Source organism: Thamnophis sirtalis, unplaced genomic scaffold, assembly GCF_051295495.1.
Source record: "Thamnophis sirtalis isolate CommonGarterSnake01/CBP01778 unplaced genomic scaffold, rThaSir2_p1.2 scaffold_9, whole genome shotgun sequence".
NCBI classification, from domain to species: domain Eukaryota; kingdom Metazoa; phylum Chordata; class Lepidosauria; order Squamata; family Natricidae; genus Thamnophis; species Thamnophis sirtalis.
Window position 1 is genome coordinate 32,392,464 of NW_028261389.1, and position 22,023 is coordinate 32,414,486.

At 39.8% G+C, this 22,023-nt stretch overlaps 3 protein-coding genes across 10 annotated transcripts; 2 read left to right on the forward strand and 1 right to left on the reverse strand.

Moving 5' to 3' along the window:
- The first annotated feature begins 14 nt into the window (after positions 1 to 14).
- On the forward strand, positions 15 to 8,449 carry PHETA2 (PH domain containing endocytic trafficking adaptor 2). Of its 6 annotated transcripts, none has more exons than XM_087723237.1 (4): positions 15 to 165; positions 1,720 to 1,906; positions 2,228 to 2,668; positions 5,544 to 8,449. In XM_087723237.1, exon 4 carries the CDS (start codon positions 5,559 to 5,561, stop codon positions 6,366 to 6,368), a length of 810 nt encoding a protein of 269 aa, XP_087579363.1. In that variant the 5' UTR covers positions 15 to 165; positions 1,720 to 1,906; positions 2,228 to 2,668; positions 5,544 to 5,558; the 3' UTR covers positions 6,369 to 8,449. The 6 variants fall into 6 exon arrangements, with proteins under 6 accessions (XP_087579363.1, XP_087579364.1, XP_087579367.1 ...); XM_087723241.1 differs by lacking the exons at positions 15 to 165; positions 1,720 to 1,906 and adding an exon at positions 1,983 to 2,069 and having other exon boundaries at positions 5,544 to 6,409; positions 6,685 to 8,449; XM_087723238.1 differs by lacking the exon at positions 15 to 165 and having other exon boundaries at positions 1,902 to 1,964.
- Positions 8,450 to 10,231: 1,782 nt separating this feature from the next.
- On the forward strand, positions 10,232 to 13,305 carry SMDT1 (single-pass membrane protein with aspartate rich tail 1). Of its 3 annotated transcripts, none has more exons than XR_015697726.1 (4): positions 10,232 to 10,425; positions 11,853 to 11,993; positions 12,398 to 12,477; positions 13,003 to 13,305. XR_015697726.1 is itself a non-coding variant. In XM_087723244.1 (4 exons), exons 1-2 carry the CDS (start codon positions 10,282 to 10,284, stop codon positions 11,988 to 11,990), a joined length of 282 nt encoding a protein of 93 aa, XP_087579370.1. In that variant the 5' UTR covers positions 10,232 to 10,281; the 3' UTR covers positions 11,991 to 11,993; positions 12,460 to 12,477; positions 13,003 to 13,305. The 3 variants fall into 3 exon arrangements, 2 of the variants coding, with proteins under 2 accessions (XP_087579370.1, XP_087579368.1); XM_087723244.1 differs by having other exon boundaries at positions 12,460 to 12,477; XM_087723242.1 differs by lacking the exon at positions 12,398 to 12,477.
- Positions 13,306 to 13,645: 340 nt separating this feature from the next.
- NDUFA6 (NADH:ubiquinone oxidoreductase subunit A6) lies at positions 13,646 to 19,071 on the reverse strand. Its single transcript, XM_014052037.2, has 3 exons — positions 18,897 to 19,071; positions 17,500 to 17,615; positions 13,646 to 14,391 (listed from the first exon to the last, which is right to left on the reverse strand). Exons 1-3 carry the CDS (start codon positions 19,036 to 19,038, stop codon positions 14,260 to 14,262), a joined length of 390 nt encoding a protein of 129 aa, XP_013907512.2. The 5' UTR covers positions 19,039 to 19,071; the 3' UTR covers positions 13,646 to 14,259.
- Between the last annotated feature and the right edge of the window lie 2,952 nt (positions 19,072 to 22,023).

Below are 22,023 nucleotides of genomic sequence, written 5' to 3' on the forward strand. Positions count from 1 at the left end.
CCCCGTCAACTCCACCACCGCCCTCGCTTTTGTCCCGAGGAAAAGAGGAAGCAGCAGACGCTTCCTGCTGTGGCCCATGTACGCGAGCGTCGGTTGAGCTTAGCCCTTTTCACTCGGTGCTGGTGGAAAGTAACTGAAGTTCATGCACCGTTTCTCCAAGAGAGGGTTTGTTTGTTTGTTTGTTTGTTTGTTTATTATTTATTTATTTATTTATTTATTTATTTATTTATTTATTGGATCGCCCAAGGTTCAGAGTAGCGCCGTCCCGTTCATGTCCCTTAGCAGAGATGCATCCCGTTTATTAGTCTAATGCAGAGCTCTTCAAACTTGGCAACTTTAAGACTTGCGGACTTCAACTCCCAGAATAGGTGGCTGGAGAATTCTGGGAGTTGAAGTCCGCAAGTCTTGAAGTTGCCAAGTTTGGAGGACCTCTGTTCCAATCGATAAAAAGAGAGACATTAGGAGCCTTCCTTCAAAAGTTGTAGGTGGAATAATTTGCTTGGGTGTCTCCTCACAATACAGGACATTCTTCTAGTGGCACATTTATGAGCTGAAGTGGTCCAAGTTTTACACAACAAACTAGTAGAAGTGGTTTCAAGTTGATTTTATGTCTATGCCTCAGGAAATCACATAGCATAAAACCAGAAATGCAAGTGTGGATATCCAGTGGAGACAGGTTAGCTACAGAATTCAGGGAAGCCTCTCTTCAGATCTCTTTTGTCCCTTTACTGCACTGTTTTAAACTCACCCATCCTCTCCCCCCTCCCACTTTCTAATAAATATCAGCAACAACAGGTGAGAATATAGAATGAAAAGATGAACGATGTCTGTATAATTAGGCTGGCCTTCCCACTTACTACTAGGCACCCTGAAATTTGTGTTTCAAGCAAGTGCAGGTTTCCTACCACCACTAATTGTCTCTTCAATCTCGAATTGCTCCCAAGTGTTATTCCAGCTCCAAAAATGCTGGGTTTTTTTTTAACAGCATGGTAATATCAACAGTGGTGGCAAAGACTCCAGCTTAAATAAAGCGACTGATAGCTTAAATGGGCTTTCCTGTGTGTCCATGGATGGTTGGTGCTCTGTGATAGACTAGAATAGAATTCTTTATTGCCCAAGTGTGATTGGACACACAAGGAATTTGTCTTTGGTGCATATGCTCTCAGTGTACATTAAAAGACAAGATATAATTCAACTGCAGAATGTGTTTGAGCAGTAAGCAGACGGTAGGCAGAGCCTTGAGAGATCCAAAATATGTCTTAAGAAAGGACAGAATATGTCACACAGTTTATGTTGTATCCACAAACTAGTCTGCTCCCATCAGTGGAAACAAATCCTGTGTTAAGGCACTGGAACTTCTCTGTGGAATATGGGGTGGGGGAGAACTAGAAGATATCTCCTCTTGTGTTGCACCAATTCTTGGGCCAGTACAGGTTGTCTTCTCCGTTTCTCCTGAGTTAATTTCAGAGATTGGAAAGAGAGGCAGAGAAGAAACAAAAAGAGCAGCGCCTAATTTCAGTCCACTTTTTTCGTCTTCTTTTTCAAATCCTCCTGCAGCAACTCCCTTCTGAACAGGTATGCAATACCTTTCGTTTATTAACTATAATTCTCGGGCTCAGAAAGTCGACTTCATGAACAGCTTAGAAAGGCCTGTAAAAAGCACTATGAAGCGGTATATAAGTCTAAGTGCTATTGATATTTTTAACATGTACTCTCCAGGGCCAGCGTTCTTCAACGACCGACTCACGACGCCCAGCTAAAGCAATCCGCCTCCTTAGCAATTGCTTGCGGATCCTGTTTGTTTCCCGACTTCCGTCTGTTTCACATGTACTCGTGGCCTCGCGATGCCCCCTCGTGGCCGAAAATAAAACGAATGCACTTAAAAGAACGCTTGGGTTCTGCTCGGGTAATACGGTAGTACACGAGTAATCACAACGGGGAGTTACCCCGCTCGCCTCTTTCAGGTGATGCGTTGTGGTAGACAAGGAGTTACACTGGGGGCGGAGGGGAGTTGAGCGAGGACTGGGGAAGACGAAATTCAAATGCCAGTCAGTGACCAATCTTCGCAGGTGACTTGAAATCGCCTCCCCACCGATCTCCTCCGTGTTGTCGGGAAAACAAAAGGGGAGAGGGAGGGACTATATATCCACGACCGTGTGTTTTGGGAGGAAAAGTGGAAGTGCATAGAAAAATCAAAATCAAAATATCACTTCTGTCTCAAATGCAGGTTCTCCAAATAAAAGCAACATTCCTCGGGCTGCGAAGAGAACCCTTCGGCTGACTTGGAGATTTCCCCACCCAAGTTATGTTAAATGGAAGACGATATTAACCGCCCAGGACAGAACAACGATGGAGCAGCCTTTACTTGTTGACATACGGCCTGCTGCTTTCCTACTTGGCTTTCAGGACCCCACGAGAAGGGGGGTCTAAAAAGAAGGAAACCTCCCCTCGGGAAGCGATTGGAAAATCTGGATTGCGAAAAAACTCACCCCGGATAGTGGCAAGATTTGCTTCTGCTCTGATGATCCTACGCTCCGGGTTTTGCCCGAGGACCAGGGCACCGAAACAGGGGAGTCCAGCGGAAGAAAGAGGACCCGCGACTGCTTAAGAAAAGCAGGGAGCGGATAAAGCCGAAGCTAACGTCGTTCTCGGTAGTTGGGTGAACAAGGTACGATTATGGATAAGCGTCGCTTCAGATTTTTAGGATGGGCCTGACCCCGAATTTAAAAAGGTTTCCGATTCCGATTCCGTTAGTACGGAGTGTCCTCCTCACTCCACTTCCACTCATTCCTGAACTAGCTAGCCTGCCTTTTCCTCTGTTTCATTAAAAGCTTGTGAAAAGGATTTCCTATCTGAGAGAAAAAGAAATTCCGAGGGTAACTTTTAGTCTCGGAATGTTCCGGGTCTGCCTGAGATGAGGAAATGCACTCCGCGACTCTGCTTGGAGAAACCATCTCTTTGGCCTTCCTCAGGCACTTATCTAAAATGCAGGCTCCACTTATCAGGACAGTCAGCCCAAGTTGGAGAGGGCTGTTCTAGAGCCAGCCAGGGGGTGGGTTCGTCTTCCTACCTTTTACCTGGAGATGCCAGGAATTAAACTTGCAGCCTTCTTGCTTACAACACTGTGACACTTATACTTGGAGCTTGTGCCATATATAAAACTGCAACAACCTCTTTTGTATCCTCAGAAAGGTGCCTTCATCTAATTCCCAGTTCATAGCTCAGGCTGCCTTCAAGGGATCCTTGGTGTTTCCACTTTTTCCTGACACAGATAGGTAGAATCCCACATGCTTCCCCAGTTGTTCCTTTTGTGGTATAGTCAGGAGCGAGATCAGCCTGGCACTTACTGGCCACTTAAGACTGGTGCGGGCACACCTCTCCTGGCTATTCCTTAGGTTTTGTGTTCCATAGTCATTCTGATTTGGGCAATAGGTGCAGAGGTGGGTTCCTACCAGTTCGCACCTATTCGGTAGAACCGGTTCGTCAAATCTACCAAACCAGTTAGAAGAGGTTCCACCAGTGGACCCGGAAAGCAGGCCACACCTACGGAAGAGGTTCCAAAATTTTTTGAAACCCACCACTGGTCCTTGGATATGATTATTCTACACTATCATGCTCATATTTATAAAACTCAGTGCCTCTGTGAAAGTTAAGGATAACTACTGCGTTTGTGGTGCAATCAGAACATTGCGTGTGTTGAAGTTGTTTTAACGCAAACCCTTTTAAAAAACAAGTTTACATCATATTCTTATGCATGCCAGTGTGAGGTAATTTAAGGTGGCTCTGACAAGTGTCGTTAGCATCTTCATATCCAGTCATATGGGCGGCAAGGCACTCCCATCCGGTCACATGGGTGGCAAGCCATTCCCATAAAGGAGGCCACACCCATAGAGTAGGTTCGAACAATTTTTGAAACCCACCACTGAATAGGTGAGTCCAATTTTTTCAAACTGGGTTCTATTAAATATTAGATATAAAATGGTAATCAAGCCCAGTACTGTTATAAAAAGCAATTAAAAGGGGCTGCTGCTGGATCCAAATATCCAAGGGTAAAGACAGGTCTTGGTAGCCTAAGAGCAGAATTGGGGGCTGCCATGTATTGAGAGGGAGAGCATAGGGGAAACCACCAAAAAAGGCATGCTTCCCTGCTTTCTACGAGATGGTAAAGTTTAAAAGAGTATGAGGAGTAACATGTATTTGGGGTATGTCTTCAGGGCCAGGCAAATGTTTGTGGGAGAAAGTGGCCCCACATTTAGCCTGGTATTATGCCATGCAGGACTTTAAAAGTGATAACCCAGTGTTCCCCAATCTTTTTGGCACCAGGGACCAATTTCATGCAAGACAACTTTTCCATGAGCCTGGAAGAGAGATCATTTGCCTGCTGCTCACCTCCAGCTGTGCAGCCTGGTTCCTAACAGGTCTGGACTAGTCCAAGTGGTTGGGGACCCCCCCCCATACCTTGAATCCCACCTAGAAGAAGCCTATTGGGTGCCTGTGCAGTTCATGAAGTAGCAATTTTAAATGGGTGCAACCAGCTGTGCCCCAATACCCACTGCTGCATTCTCAACTAAGCTTCTAGATGTTCTTCAAAGCACCCCATGTAAAATGTGTTACAGAGTCTCATCATGAGGTTATTAAGGTATGAATGACCATGAAAAGGTCTTCACAGTCCAGGAATAGACACAACTCACATTTTCGGAATCTGTTAGTCCAGGAAAACCCTGAGATGTAGTCTAGTCTGAATGTGGCAATGCCAACCCATCCCAGGAGAAAAGATGGAAACACTCCAACTTTTGGAGCTGGGGGATTCAAAACTCTTAATGAAAATCCATGGTCATTTACACTGCAGGGTAGCGATTTGTTTGCAAATAAATGTAGAATAACCAACTTACAAAGATCAAGAATTGTTCATGTTATTAAACAATGAAGCAATGAAAATGCCTTTTTATTGTTTAGCATCAGAGGTTATATGGTCTAGCTTCATAGAGTTTGTTACTTTATAAATATCCACAATAATATCCTTAGAAAGGAAGGTTAAACAGCAGATGGGAGCATCCACTGGAAAGGGGGTGTCAAAAGTGGTGTGCATGATGACATGATTGAAGCCCTGCCTCTTTTTAATAGATTATGTTTGGAGTACACATAAAAAGACCCATGCCTTTGCCTGCACAGTTGTGATGGGCATCTTCATATAATCACCCTAAATGGCAATCAGTATTTCATAGCAATGTATGTATGTATGTATGTATGTATGTATGTATGTATGTATGTATATTTTAAAGCAGTAAATAACTTGTGTGGACCCCATTAGAGTCTTAAAGAGGCAATACATATATTGCTGAATCATCCCCATTGCATCAGCTTACAGTTTACAATTTACAACCTTACACAAGCTGGCAGCTATTAAATCCTCATTACCTGACAAGTATTTTATAGCAGTAGTGCATATGTGTATACATAGTTCTATATTCAGTTTTATCTAGATTATAATAATATGCATCATGTGATAATTCAGTACATTTCTTCTCATTCTGTTCTGGAAGGCAGATATTACTACAATGAAACTCAATGAACGTAGTGTGGTACATTATGCCACATGTGACTCTCCAGCCGATCATACTGGTTTTCTGCGCAAGAGAATGGAGCGCCATCACCACAACCATCACGTCCCCTCTTACCAGCGCCGCTGGTTCATTCTCAAGGGCAACTTGCTGTTCTACTTTGAAGAGCGGGAGAGCAGTGACCCTCTGGGTCTCATTGTGTTAGAGGGCTGCACAGTGGAACTATGCGAAGCTGCTGAGGAATTTGCTTTTGCCATCCGCTTTGATAGCAGTGGTGGCAAATCGTACGTGTTGGTTGCCGACTGCCAAGTTGCCATGGAGGCTTGGGTGAAGGCACTGTCACTGGCCAGCTTTGATTATATGAGGCTAGTAGTCAAGGAACTAGAGAAACAGCTAGAAGAGGCTCAGAGGAGCTTAGCTGCTAGCCATAAATCACCAAAGAAACTCTCTTCTGGCCGCAAAAGGCATTTATCAAATCCCATGATGATATCCATTCAAGAGCATCCTATCGTCTTGGAAAATGGTTACTCCACATGGGACAATAGTTGCACCCTTGCAGAAATGGCATGTTCTGATTTCAGTGGAGGATTTCTGAAGCCCCCACCTTTACCCCCTCGTCGAAAACTGACAGGCAGTGCTGGAGGTGGAACATTTTTGGCGGGGTCTGCCTCTGCCACACAGGAAAGTCCAGTATCTCCAGAGACTGCCTGCTTCTCAAAGTTGCATAATTGGTACGGTCAGGAAATTGCAAAGGTGAGAAGAGAGTGGATGGAAAGAAAGAAGACAGTAGAAATAGGAACACACTGAAGAAAATACATTTTGCAGGAGTGAGAGAAATGGACATTAAGGTAGGTTTCTGCAGGCCTCTTGAACCACTTATAGAATCATATGGCTGGAAAGGACCTTGGTGGAGGGAGGGTCTTATAGTCCAACACCCTGCCCAAGGCAGGAGTCCTTATTTTACTTGCAGGTTTTACTCCTAGTTTATAAAATCTAAGGAACACCATTATTGCATCTTCCAGACTGGATGATTAATTAAAATCTGCTTTCTATTATTTATTGCTACTACATGTTATTGCCAAGAATTTTAAAAACACTATATTTGTAATTATACACCATTCAGAATTCAAGAAGATATTTCTAAGAAATTGTTGTATCAGCTCAAAAGAGAGTTCCAGACCTTTATTTCAGAAAATCTACTTGATGCAAGAGAAGAACCCACGTGTCATTTCTTCCTTTTTGCTCCATGTAATATTACTAAGTGTATTTCATCTGTATATTGCAGCTATTTTGACAGATGCTGGAACAGTATAGTAGTGTAGAAAAAACAGATCATACAATTTACACATTATATTTTAATTATAGGCATTTCATATACTTTAGATTTTCATGCAGATGAGGACAAAGCTGTGAAAAGTTGCTTCCCTAAGAGCATCTCAAGAATTTATAGTCTATATATATTTTTATTCAAGAACTTCCATCTTGTGGAGTCAAATGCAACTCTGGGTATGCCTTCAGCTGACCTTACTTGTGTTTTTTCTATCTTTTGGAACTGAATCTTCATATATAGACATTGAATTTAAACAGTTTGTTGGCGCTGAAAAAAATGACATATGACTGTTTTTCACACCAACCCCATTGCAGTATCCCCAATGGCTACATTATCAAAATTCAGACACTTGGCAACTGACTCATATTTATGACGGTTCCAGGATCCGGGGTCACATGTTCACCTTTTGTGATAAGCAAAGTCAATGGGGAAGCAAGATTCACTTAACAAACACATTACTAACTTAACAACTGCAATGATTCACTTAACTGTGGCAAACAAGGTTGTACAATAGGGCAAAACTAATTTAACAACTGTCTTACTTAACCAAAATTTTGGGTCAATTGTGGTCATAAGTCAAGGACTACGTATACTAACACAAAAGGCAGAAAAAGCACAAATAAGGTTACCCAAGCAACACAATAACAGCAGCTGCTCTCAAATTGTTAATGTAATGTGTGATAATTTAATCATCCTCGGTATCACTTTTATACAATAGTTTCCTAAGACTGGACTAAAGCTATATTTGTTGCTTTTGATACTTTGTTTTAGTTCCATTCATAATATTGCTACAGATTATTGGCAAAAATTCATCCAAAGCAATCTTACATAATTTCATGTGAATAGGAGTTTAATTTCGTGTTCAGCATTCATAATCTTATCTATTATTCTACTGCTTTCTGATATATAACATAACTATTGAATTAAAACAATTATTTATTCCCTTGCAGATTAATACAGCATTAGTAATAGCCAATAGTTATATACTTACAGGTAGTTTATTGGTCATTTGCAATAATCTAATTAAGATTATTATTTCAGAAAGGAAAATAATTAACTTGACGGCTCAGTATGATAAAACTAAATTGCTATGATACATGCTAGGCAAATTAAGTTTGGGGAATTGTATGAATTACATTGTGATTGACGTATACCTGGTTCCAGATTTTTCCGCCAGTAGTTTTGATCACAATAACACTGTTATTAGTAGTTTAAAAAAATCATGCTAACTTGTATAATAAAGCTAATAACCTCCTATAACATTCCGGTAATGTTATATTACATATACATTGTATGTTATTTTAAATAAAATGTGTTTTATAAATTGCATTTTACCTAAATAGTACAATACTATTTCATAATTTGTGGCTCAAACTTAATGATTAATTTTTAAAAGCAGTGTACACTTACTTTATACTTTCCAGAAGGGAGTCTATCTTAAGCCAAAGAAAATTATGTGACATTGGAAACAAATTTACGAATTGCACAGATTTTCATGAATCATGTATTACTTTATTTACACAAAAATATGAAATAATAAAATGTGTTGGTTTTTAAAGTATTGAGAAAATTGTTTTTACTTTAGAGTAGGTTTATCAAAATTATAAACTTGTAAAAGAATAAAGAGAACCAACAGTCTGTGGCCCATAAGAAAAAGAGAGGTCACCAATGCCTCTCTGCTATTGTTCCCAAGCAAGTGCCATTTAGAAATAGCATATAGATTGTCATGTGGCAATCCCTAACAATTTATCTTTGCAAAGTTTTATCTTGGGAGGCCATCACATTTTGTCGTGATTCCCAAAATTGCAGTTTTATTCATTATTGATATATTTTTTGGTGAAGTTATCAGTTTCTGTTTTTTATCTTGTTGCTTGGAATGGGAGGGTGCTTCTGCATGCTGTTTGTGCTGCTCTTATCAGTTCAACTTCTGCACATCCCTATGCCATTATCTAAACTTGATGATTGAATTGACTTCTCCAGCTCAGTTACAGTATAAGAAGAATTGCTTTAATGGATTTTTTTTATAGTAGGGATGCTGGAGCTCTTGAGAAGGAACTCTTCACTGAGAAGGAACTTCTGCTTGCCTTTTTTCTAAATACTCCCTCCACCACCACCACCACTATCACTGGGAGGTTCAGGAGCTATCTAATAGCTCGGATTTCACAAATTCTTTATGCAGAGAAAAAGGGCCTTGCTGGCTTCAACCTCCCATCATAGTGGGAGTACAGCAGAAATCTCCAACCTCCAGTCCATGGCATACCAGGAACTGGTCTGCGCAAACAAATGAAGCCCCATCTGTGGGATGCAGACAGTGCGCGAAACCACGACCCCCTCCAGTGCATAGAAAAACCTCTCTCCGTGGAACAAGTCCCTGGGACCAAAAGGTTGGGGGCTGCCGTGGTATGGAATATGAAGCACGTGAAGTGAGCATTGGTTGAATGTCCAGTCATGGAACCATCTATTTATTGGACAGATACAGAATGCTTGCAGCAGAGTTGGCAGCAAAGTAGGCTTCGAAATTTTCAAAGGGGATTTGGGGGAACAAAACAGGGTGAAAGTGCATCTTGAAGAATTAGAAGGGTTGGCTGACTTTAAAGTGGAAAGCATGTCTTTTCTTTGTACTACGGGGGTTAATTTGGACTGGATCTGGCCAGAAGTTGCAAACAAAATACCTGGAATCAACTTTGCTGAGGTCTCTATTCTTAGCCCTGCTCCATCTACCTTCCCATCACTATTATCAGAAATCCAGAAGCCACGCTCTTGTTTTTTTTTCTATGCTGTTTAAATTTTATAGAGGATGGCCTTGGAAGGCAGAGGTAAGATAATTTACAAAGGCAACAATCAGATAAAGGTGACTTGAATGCAGGCCAGAGGTTTTCAAACTTGGCAACTTTAAGACTTGTGGACTTCAACTCCGCTGGCTGGAGAATTCTGGGAGTTGAAGTCCACAAGTCTTAAAGTTGCCAAGTTTGGGGACCCCTGATCCAGACCAAGACTTTGATCATTCTGTCCCCACCCCCCGCCCAATTCACATAAAGATGAAGGGAAGATACTGAGAAATAAGCCTGGGAAACCCAGGTTACAAGACTCCAACGAACCACAAGAGGCCAGCAGAGATACAAAGAAGACACAACTCCGTTACTCAACTATTAAATTCTATTTCTATTGGCAACTTTCAATGCCGCTCCAGAAGAATGTTAACATGGCATTTAAACGGAAAAACACACACACAAACATCTAATTCAAACTTTTCGGAAACGCGCGATTAAAAAAATCTCCCCTTCCGCCTATTGCTATCACGCGAGGTTTGAAAAAGCACCGCCCACTCTTTGGCGAGTTCCGGTTATCGAGAAAGCGTCCGACTCCTAGGGGAGGAGCTGCCTAGAGGAGATGGCTTCGCGGTTGTGGTCAACGGCTGGCTCTTGGGCAAGGTCGCGACCCGTCGAGAATCAGAAGGCGCCCTTAGCAACGGTTTTATCCTCACGAAATATGACCGTTACTCGGACTGGCGCCATTTTGCCTAAGCCCGTCAAAGTGAGTTTAGCGTGAAAGGTAGTCGTGGCTCCTAAAGGAAGAAACGGGTAGGAAACCAAACCGAGCAATCGCTTAGCGAGGATGGGGTAAATTGGCAGGTTGTCTCAGCCAATCGCGTGTAGCTTATTTTGGAAGGGCGGGTTTTGTTGGTGTTCGACCGTTGCCTAGCGATAAAACAATCGTTCTGGGCAGACGCGGAAATAACAGATTTGTTAAAGGGCCAGAACGCTTTTTGTTAAATCGGTGGGGCAATTATGCAGCAGGCCGGCTTATCTTTAGGGATGCCATTATCCCGTTGCAAGCGGTCTCCTACCCGGTCATCCCCGAAAACCACGAGTTTTTTTTAGAAACTCGGCGGCAGTTTCGCCTGACAAGCGGTTGGGATTCCAGGAGAACCGATATAGAAGGGACACAAAAGCCCCGCGTAAGTTGAGAACCAAAGAGCTGCTAGTCGGTCCCAAAGACTGGGATATGGACGTTGAGTTCATCCAAACGCGGATACCGTTGTGCTCTGTGATCTCTGTGGTTGTCATTTGAAACAAGTAGATTTCCTTTGTAGATTATTGTTGTATGTACACCGAGAGCTTGGCAAGGTTGGCACCCTGACATCAGCCTGCTAACAAAAGTGCGTATAGTCAAGGCTATGGTTTCCCCAGTTGCAGTGTATGGCTGTGAAAGTTGGACCATAAGAAAAGCTGAGCGCGATAGAATTGAGGCCTTTGAACTATGGTGCTGGAGAAGATTTTAGACTGTCCTAGAGGAGATCAACCCTGACTGCTCTTTAGAAGGCCAGATACTGAAGATGAAACTCAAATACTTTGGCCAACTAATGAGAAGGAAGGACTCACTGGAGAAGAGCCGAATGCTGGGAAAGATTGAGGGCAAAAGAAGGGGACGACTGAGAATGAGGTAGCTGGATGGAGCCACTGAAGCAATAAGCGTGAGCTTAAATGGACTCCAGTGGATGGTAGAGGACAAAGGCCTGGAGGAACGTTGTCCATGGGGTTGCGATGGGTAGGACACAACTTTGCAACTAACTATAACAACATCACTGAAAGCTTATGCAATAGAGACAAATTCCTTGTGTGTCTAATCATACTTGGCCAATAAAGAATTCTATTCTATTCATGCCCAGCATAGGAAATATCCTGAAGATATATTTTATTAACTATCTTTATTATTCTAAGGGTGCTAAGTACTTATTCAGTCAGATGCTTCATGATTTCTTTATTTAAAGGTAATTTTAAAGAATCCTCCTGAAAATAAGTACAGTAAGATAACCATTAAATTTACTGAGGCAGCTGTGTGATTCTTTTTGTTCTTTCCACCAGTTTTAGTTATACTCTGGCAGCTATAAATTTGTTCATGTGTTCATTTGTATATGTGCCAATAAATATTAACCAGCTTTTCATTATTAATCCCTGTAGATGCCATTTGGACTTGTTCGTGTGTTTGCCATTGTAATTCCCTTTCTCTACGTTGGGACACAAATCAGCAAAAGTTTTGCAGCCTTGCTTGAAGAACATGATATCTTTGTACCAGAAGATGATGATGATGATGACTAACAGGTAGAGTTATAGGTGCCCAGCCCTTTAGTGTTAACAGCCGCATGTAGCCTACGACTGCCATGCTGGGGGGGTTTGAGGAAAAGATTAAATAGTTGGTCTACGACAAAAAAAAATCCTGATGGCTCCAAGTAAAAATTAAATTTGAATGAATTGAAAGAACTGAACAAAATCTATTTTTGTTCTTCCCTCATGTATTCCTGACCACATAATTTGCATACTTAGGATGAAGATTATTGTTTATGGTTACACAATTGAGAATTAAAAATCCCTTGCTGCCAACTTCAAACAACTTTATAATCTAATTGTGACTTCATATTCTAAAGAAAACTTGCAGCTTTAAACTGAGGACAAAAACCCATTCATTTGTATCTTTTCCATATCTTAACATCTTTTCATTATCATAGCATGAATGGCCCCTGTTCTTCTGATGCCTTCCTTTCTTTTTCCTGTTATCTTCTACATCCAGTACTGCAGTAAAGCTAAAGTAAGCAAATGCAAGTTATGCTTTACCTATTTTTAAATATATATGTCAGTAGTATTTTTCGTATAATTATAACACAATGGGAACTGATATTCCAAGACTCTAGGTACTTGGTACTCTATTCTGTAATAGTCTAGTAGAAGTATGTTATGTTAAATATTTGCCAAAGACAAATTAAATTTGATTTAATAGTAATGTGATCATGCAACAGTATTGTGTTTGTGATGTGCATATTGATATGCATGTGAATCTTTTCCATTTGAGCTGATGCATTGCTTTGTTTCCTGATCAGGAAACAGGTGTACACTATTTCTTTTCAGGCTGAAGTAGCACTCCAAAAATTAAATAATAGCAGGACAATAATTACTCCCTCATGCCATTTTAGAACAAGCTGCATATTTTTAAAGTGTTATCAAATTGTGCTCAAGTCTCTTATCCTAAGCTTTATTAGTTCTGGATAGTGCAGAACTCGTACTCTGCAATCACAAAATAGTTCCACAGTGTGAAATATTTCCTGTTTTTTTACAGGTCTACAGTGTGGCAGTAAGAGGAACAAAGCCATAATAAAATGTTCTGATATCAATGTTTAATCTCCGTTCCTCTCAGATGGCTAATGAACATTTTGGGAACAGCTGGACTTCCCATTGTACCACGGATTGTTCTGTGCATGTATAAACAAGAATGTTTAAATGCTATATCTATTTAAGAATACATAGATATGTCTTGATTCAAGAATTGTTGCATGCTTAGAGTGTACCTTATTTCTGAATACACTGGATCCCTAATTAATACAAAATTCTTCTGGATAGTAAATTAAGAATTAGAGATCAAGGCTCGTGTGTTTCTTTTATATACTAAGCTGCTGTCTTCATCCTTTTTGGGAATGTATGTTTTACTGAATAGAGATGTCCTTCTGAATGAATATAATTTGGACTGTGCTATCTATCTTTGATACTACATAAAATAGAATGTCAGCTTTCTTTCTGAAAGGAATAAAATCACAAGCCTATAGGAAAGTACATAAAGCAACTTCTCAATATGATTTGATTCAATTGAATCAGTTATGTAATATTTAACAGTTGCCAGTGTAAATACACGTTTTTATAGAACTTTGAGAAAGTTTTAATTATAATTTTGGTGAAAGCAGCTTAGACGTCTATTGTATAAGATATTTTTGTTACCTAGCTTTTTATTTGAATTCCATGCAGCTGAAATACATTAGAAAATTTATAGGATTAGGATGTATAATGGAAGTATTATACAGATTGCTAAATTTCTTCAAATTGTAATAAGTAACCTCCATCTCTGCTGCCAACATTTAAGGAGTGTGAGATTTTTATTCTAGAATTTGGGGATATTGCTACAATTTTGAAACAATAGACACATGAAAACTGTAGTTTATCCCCTAAAATAAATATTTAAAAATTCATTAGACGACTAAGAATGTAATACTTTGAATTGCATTTGGTTCCTTTTCTCACAAATAAAATCTTTTCTCCATATATATCCAACATACTCACCATATATTAAAGAGAAATTTAGTATTATTTTTAGATTGCAGTGTTATATATTTCAGACATTATTAGCAGTTGAAGTGCTACAACATACTTAACTATGGTGAAGTAGATTTTGCAAAATGAGTTAAGGATGAAATATTAGCATCAAATAGAGAATAAATATAAATAATGCATGCCTCCTTGAATACTTTCTTGTTGAAGAGTTTTAACATACAGGCATTTATTTGGAACAGAAAACAGAGTCATTATTCTCTATTGATGATTTAGTTCAAGGATCGTGGCCTATGTAGAACTTGGATAGGAATTCCTTGGGTTGCGGTGTTTCTGTCTCATGAAAATATCTCATTATATGGGTCTTTTGTTTCCACACGTTGATTGTTTCTTGGAATTCCATTTTTCCCTATACCAAGAATAAGAGAACAATTATTACTTAAATTACCAATATGCCAAGTAATAATTCCTGTCAAATCAGTTTTAAGAACAAAATTATCAAAAATTGGTAATAACTGGTTTTTTAAAAAACAACAACAGCAGGTTTATATTCAGGAGAAGATCAGAATAGGTAAGTAATCCATGGCCCATCTAATTTCAAAACCCTCTTTAAGACATGTGCTATAGAATCTGAAATGGAGAATGTATGAAGTTGCATTTTTGCCTCTGGCAATACCTCTTTCCTTCTTCAATGCTACCACCCTGTAGTGCCTGTTGTAAATCTTGGGGGGAAAGTTGTCCTTTTTTCATAGAAAAAAAGACGGTCCACGCCTGCTGCCTTGCAAGAGACCCCTTAACTTAGTGTGAGTCTTAGTACTCTGTAGGTAGGCTCTGCACATGGTATCACCTAAAGTTTCTGGATTCTATCTATGATCCCTTTATGAAGGATGCTTGGAAGGAGAAGGGATATATCTTACAAAAACTTGGAAGAAAATGTTTGGTAGAAACCTCACAGGTCTCATCAAAAATGGAGAGAAAGGGGCAAAAGCCCAGAGCCAAATATACAATCAAGGACTCGGGCCAAGAAAACAACACAAAGTGGGAAGCAGGACATCAAGAGGAGATGCAGAGTTTTGCAGAACTACAAAGGAGATTGCAATAGATGCGCTAATAAAAATGTTTCTATACTAAATATAGAATATGGGAAATAAAACTGGGAGAACAAGGGATCTGACCTTAGGAAGACTAATGTCATTCATAGACAACATCAAAACATGGTGAAGTGTTGCTTATAAGTGGCCCACAGCAAGTTATTCAAGGGGAACTGATGCAGTAGAAATAGTAGGGATGTTGTACTGTCCCAAATATATACAGGAAATTCAGGAATCCATGTGGAAATATTGTTAAAAACATTTGGATAAGAGTAGAAAGAAAAAATAAGTGATACTATTATAGAGCCACCTGGTTAAAAGATAGAGATCTTTTTAATTTAGATGACCCCTCTTTCAAAGAGTCATGCAATACAGGTAGTTCTCACTTAACAACCATTCATTCTCAACCATTTAGTTATGACAGCACTGGATGAATACCCCCAGTCCTCAACATTACATCTCCCATGCAGTCACATGATCCAATTTTGGGCACTTGGCAGCCCACTCACATTTACAACTAGAGGGTTGCTTCAACTCCTCCCACCTGCCTATATCCACCCAGTATTGCTTTTTCGGCTGCCCTGCCACGTCGCCCTATGATCTGCCCTATATTCCTGATGCCCTGTGCTCCACTACTCCTACTGCCCATAGCTGATCTTTGCTTTCTTTCTCCCACTGCTAATGGGAGGAATAACTCACTTAACAACATAAATTTTGGGCTCAACTGTGGGTTTAAGTTGTACACTACTTGTAATAGATACATCTATTAAAAACTATAGTCTTTAAAACTCTGGTAACAAATTTAAGCTTTCACATGCAGCACTTTGGTGGCGGGGGGGGGGAGCCAGGTGTTCAGCTAAGGGGGTAAAGTTTGCATGGGGAAAGGTGTTCCATAAGGCAGGGTAGCCATAAAAAACCCATGCTTCCCATATCCCACAAGATGACAAAATTTAAGGGAAGGGATTAGGAGCGTGCCCATCCTATCTGATTAGTACAATGGATAGATGTTATAGGAGAATGCAGTCCCACTGATAACCTGGCCCTCTGTGATATAGATTTCAGTTATAAATGAGGGATTTCAATTATCCTGATATGCAATGGGAATCTAACTGCCAAGTCAGAACTCCAATAAATTCTTTTCACCTCTTCATTTGTCAGAAGGTAGAAGAAAGTACAAAGGGAGGTGGGGGAAACATCCTGGACCCAATCCTCACTAACAAGGAGAAATGGTTGAAGAAGTAAAAGTGATTGGCACAATGAGGAAAAGTGATCATATTATCCAGAAGGAGACTGAATGCTAAAGTATTTAGGAAAGCTGATAAATTCAATGAAACCGTACACTGAAAGTGGAATTATAAAAATCCCTACAAGGAAAAATGAGATAAATCTAAACAAGCCACCACTGATGTGAGTCGAGTTTATAATGCTGAAGATAAAAAGGGACACATATAAGAAATGGGAGGAGAAAATATAAAGGTGAATAGAAGGTAATCAAAGGCACCATCAAGAAAAAACTAACTCACAGGTAGCAAACTCGATCGCATCATGTGACCTATTGTGACATTTTTGCCTTGTGGAGCTGGGGTGGGCGTGGTCAGTGCATGATGGATCCCCCCCTGCGGGCTGCCAGTTTGACACCCACACTCTAACTTAACAAAAACTAAAGCTTCTGATGGATTACAGAAAATGTTTCTATAGGTATATTAGAAATAAAAGGAAGCTGATGAGAATGTACGCCCATTGTGAAGAGCAAATTATGAATTGTTAATGAGTGAAGAAATCTGTCTTCTCTCATAAAGGAAGTGTAGGCATAGACGATCATAATTATAATGGCAGGGAAGGAGGGAGCATACACAAAAAGACTTAAAAGAGAAAATTTGGCTAATTTAATTGAATGGATGGCTCCAAGATGTATTACATTCAGAATACTGAAGAAAATAATGGAGGGGATGGCAGAACCTCCTCTCAATAATTTTTGAGAACTTCTGATGAGGTTCCAAAAGATTGGAGGAGAGCAAATATCATCCCTATCTCTAAAAGGAGAGAGACCTAGGAAACTTCAACACTCGCAACTTGAAATCTACAGTGGCTAGCTGGTCTGTGACAAGCAACATGTTTCTAAGCACTTGTATAGACAAGCTACAATTAAGAGAAGCCAGTATGGGATTGCTACAAATCAATTGTGCTAGAATCTTAACTGGCTCTTTGAAACAGTTACTTGCTTAGTAGAACATATTGCCAAATATGTTTAGCATTCAAGGAAGAAAACTCAGATAAAAAGAACTGATACAAATAAGTATTTTATGTATGTTACAATTTCCCACTCTATTTTCACAGAGAATTGACAAAAAGATGAAATAATTATCACCATAACTTCTCTAATACTACATCTGCTATGAATTTAGAACAAGTGTTATTTGTCCTACCTTAATAACAAGCAAATCAATGACTCTGGGGTCTGTAACATGGGAATTTTTCATGAAGAGCTCTCGCACCTTGTCACGCCCCTGTTTCACTGTGATCTCCAGTTGGTATGTATGCACTAGACCAGAAGCAAAATAATGATCATGAGTGAAAAATAATCCCATGTACATCAGTTGTCAACATTATCATCACCTCTGATGAAACTCATTTACAGGCTGTTTTACTGAAAATTATGGGACATACAGTATGTGAAAAAAATAATTAGTAGAAAATTCTTTTAAGCTGCAGGAAAATCAGAAACCATTATAAAATACAAGATTATTCTGATCTTACCATGTATAGTGATTTTCAAGCTATTAGTGCACAAGTGATTTTCCACAGTCAAAATTAAATACTATACTAGATAATGCCTTGTGGCAATACAGTCTACAGGTATTTAAAAACCTCATTTTTGTTATATGTATATAGAAGAGTTACTTTCATTTACTAAGCAGAAGCAAAATTTAGGTATTATTTGAGGTAATGTAATACAATACAAAATCTTAAACTACGAGGCAGTTTTTAATAATTGGGATTCTTAAGTAAATTATGTTGAGGATCAGTTTGATCAAAACTTGGAACTACAATTTACAAGCATACATTTGAAGCCCTTGTGGCCTTCTAAATCCATGTTAAATTTTTAAAGTTTTTCTTTCCACTCTGTGGCTATTTATGAAACAAGTATTTCACATGTGTTTTTTTTTTCTGCAAACAAATGTCCTGTACTATATCCTAGCATGCAGTTAATATTTATACATTTATTTTTTGATCATGATAGTTTCATTGAGTTGCAGGCTACATTCAGAATACACTGAATATTCAACAATCACAATGAATGTAAAGATGAATGAATACGGATGAATTCTAGCAATCAAAGAAGATGGGGCAAGATAATAGAAAAACAAAATATTAATCAATAGCAGAGTTTGAATTATACTTAGGACTTGAATCCTTCTCTCAAATGCATGCAATCATATATGCATATATATCATTAATTAATATTGGCTGAATAATTATGTATCAGGGATGGTGCGGTGTAGTGAATGCTGCAGAATGGAAGGGGTTGTACTAGATGACCTCTTAGGTCCTTCCAACTTTATGAACCTAATCCCAAGTTATTATCTCTCCCACTTATTTATACGTCTTTATAAGTCATCAAGGCGATTTAAAGTGCCCATTCCATTTAAGGAATTTCCGTGAAAATGTGAAAGTATCTTTTCGTGATATTCAGATCGGAGAAGTCGTGAAGGAAATATAAAGACATCTCCGGTCTGCGAGGCTCCTTTTCAAACCAAGGTAAATGTTTCCTGTCCCTACGACCTTGACGGCGGAGATCGCGAGCGTAATCACGGCCCCTCACCAGTATTTGGGATTTCGCGGTACCAAGTTCTATATAATTCCCTCACGTGCCGTTTGGCTTCAGCCAAATCCCGACTGAAGACTGGTTTTACTACGGCTCCGACAGCGGCACCCGCCACCTTCCCAGCCCCGGCAGCCGCCATGTTTCCTATTGAGCTAAACAAACCCCGCCCCCAACTTTTCCTCCGGCGAATAGGAGAGCGGCTAATATTTTCATTGGCTAAAAATTATGACATTCACCTAAAGGTGACTGACGATTGGCTAGTTTTATGTCTGGAAGACTGAGCTATCCACTTACGGATGCTGACCAACAGCGTTGAGGGAATTTCAGCTGAACGTTGTCTTAGTAAACTCAGATATGGCTTTGCTACCGCCCATACCGGAAGTTCAGTATCCCGATGCAGGAGTCCCCAAACACGGCAACTTTAAGACTTGTGGACTTCAACTCCCAGAATTCTCCAGCCAGCATAGGCGTGCTGCCTGGAGAATTCTGGGAGTTGCAGTCCACAAGTCTTAAAGTTGCCGTGTTTGAAGACCTCTGCGATGTGGGCATATCAACACAGTTGACGTGCGCCAGACTGATCTTACGATTCGGGGGGAGGAGCAGGGAGTAGAGATTTATGTGTGGTGGAAGCGCTGTGACATTAACATTGAAACATTTCTTTAAAATTTGCATTTTGACCCAAGCAAACACAAAACACACAAAAAGACAAAACTACTAGGACTGTGATCACTATGAAAACGAGTTAGATGTCCATATGATTGAATTTTCAGGCACCTTGTATCAGCCTGGTGAAGTAAACCAGACTGCCAGAGTTTATATTAGAATCTTGTAAATTTTTCTTCCCCATTCCCTTTACAACTCAAGGAACTAGGGAGGGCCTCTTTTTAGGAACCCTTTGCCTGCCCTTAATCCGGCTGTGGGTTAAATTGCCTTTTATCAGACTTTTCCTTGGCTGCCACTCTTTACCATGTCTCCCAAGGTCACTCATTCACACATACAGTCACATCTTTGTCTACCTTTGTGTCTTTCCTAGACACAAGGATAGACAATTTTCTGGCAATTTCCCACTTTTCTGTGTGGTGGCAAAAGCTCATTGAATAAGCCAAAGCAATTGGAAAGATACAACTTGTTTCTTCATAAGGCTAGTACTGTATGTTACAGTGATTAATAATTTCATGTCCCAGGTAGAACAGACAGAAAACATGATCAGAATAACTAATTTTACTTTATTGTAGAGCTAGATTACCATTACCTTTCAAGTGTATAAATCTGCTGGCATCTCCTTTACAGACTGAAAAGCTGGGGAAGGTTCTTCTGAGCTTTTCAGCCCACTATGCGATTGCAGGCTATGCCTTGTTTGCCAATCTGACCTTTCTCTAGGCAACTTAGCTTTACCCCATCTCTCAAGGTCTTTCTCACATATCTTCCAACCAGCAAGGGTTAAGAGCAAAAAGAGTGCAGTTCTTATGTAGATGTACAAAGAATTGGAGAGGAATATGAGGAAGAGAAACTGTAAAGATATTATCTATGTCCTTGAGGTTACAGCGGGATATGCTTCTCTGCTTAGTCTTAAAATAAAAATAGAAAAGGCTAGACACTGCTGTGCAAGAACTGAGGAGGCGAACTCCAAAATAGATGGAAAAGGTTTATTGGTGGCCAACTCTGTTTCAGATGAATTCTGCAAGACATTGATAGGTTTTCTGTTTATGCTGAATAAATCAGCTCATTAATCATGCTCATGACAAAGAATTCCATCCAAAATAAATTGGGCCACCAATAAATGTTTGGTTTTGTCATTTTAGATCATTTTAGTGTAGGCTATCTGTTCTGACCCCCCTCGTTCCACACCAAAGCACACTCCGAGCCAGAGATAAATTACAGCATTTAATTAACAGACAAACAGGTCCTTGGCAGCAACCCAGCACAGACAAACCTGGGCAGCAATAAACACAGATAAGGCTTGGCAGCAATCCAGCCTGGCAACTCACACAAAGTTCTCCGACATTCGATTCTGTGTTGACTTCTGCAAAGAGGTGTGTGTGCACAAGTAGCTTTTTATAGTCTGGAGAGGAGCCTAATGACCACCAGCTGAGCGCAATTACCTCCTATAATTGCGTAATTGTTCCTGTAGTAGCTCTTTGATGGCGTGCATCCAGGAACAACTCACTACTGGCCTCCAGCTCACTCTCTCTTGTCTCCTCCCACTGGTCCAAGGCTCAGGTGCCTCCTGGTGGCCAACCAGCCTCTCTGCGCCCTGCTTGGAGTCGGAACCCTGTCCAGGGTCCTCCACATCCTCCAGAGCCGACTCAGAGGGCCCCTCACTGTCAGAGTCTGGTGGCAGTTCCAACGGCTCCTGCTGGGCCACAACAGCTATCTATCTAGTTTTATGCTTTATCTTTTTTGTGTTTTTTTTTGCTTTGTACACCACCCAGAGTCCATTGGAGTTGGGCAGCTATAATAAATATACATGAATAAAATAAAATAAAATACTTCCTTTGTTTGCTTTGTGTGACAGTTGTTTGAAACTGTTACTGTAATATTGTATTTCATATTCTTAACTTTCCTGAGGATTGTCCAAAATTGTAGGATTACAGAATTCTGAGAAGCAGTATGGAAAGATACATAATTAGACAATCCTATATTACTATTAAAACAAAAGAACTTCCTTTTATCAAATGTACAATACTAAACATTGCACCTTAATAAGGATCAGCCTGAGAACTGCAGAAAAAGATGAACATGTGAATGAAACCATAAAAATATAACTCAGAGTTTCTTAGATTCCAATGGGATAGTATGTCAAGCAAGCACCTTTCCTGCCTTTCTCAGCAGGAATATACAAAAAGGAGAAGCATGGAAAACAACTTCACATGATTTTCATAGTTTCTTAAAGAGAAAAATCATTACCATTTTTTGAACTGAAGATTCTTATTTATGATAAGCCATATTCTAATCAAATGAATAGGATGAATCAAAATGAGCATGGTGAGAAAGATATAATGGATGGTCAAGAATTGGAAGACCTTGAAAACTCTATTATATCAATGGTCCATCTAATCTATCTAATCAGAAATGGTTGGTCAGATATCTGCAGGAAATGTAAAATAAGATATACAAGCTTCAT

Bases quoted from the DNA above. Each gene is read 5' to 3' on its own strand.
- SMDT1 (XM_087723244.1), top strand. From the start codon at position 10,282: ATGGCTTCGCGGTTGTGGTCAACGGCTGGCTCTTGGGCAAGGTCGCGA. The intron at 10,426-11,852 runs GTGAGTTTAGCG...TAATCCCTGTAG, and splicing joins TTTTGCCTAAGCCCGTCAAA to ATGCCATTTGGACTTGTTCG.
- NDUFA6 (XM_014052037.2), bottom strand. From the start codon at position 19,038: ATGGCGGCTGCCGGGGCTGGGAAGGTGGCGGGTGCCGCTGTCGGAGCC. The intron at 17,616-18,896 runs GTGAGGGGCCGT...CTTCTGGTCTAG, and splicing joins CCGCGAAATCCCAAATACTG to TGCATACATACCAACTGGAG. The intron at 14,392-17,499 runs GTAGGACAAATA...TTCTTGGTATAG, and splicing joins TTGATTTGCTTGTTATTAAG to GGAAAAATGGAATTCCAAGA.
- PHETA2 (XM_087723237.1), top strand. From the start codon at position 5,559: ATGAAACTCAATGAACGTAGTGTGGTACATTATGCCACATGTGACTCT.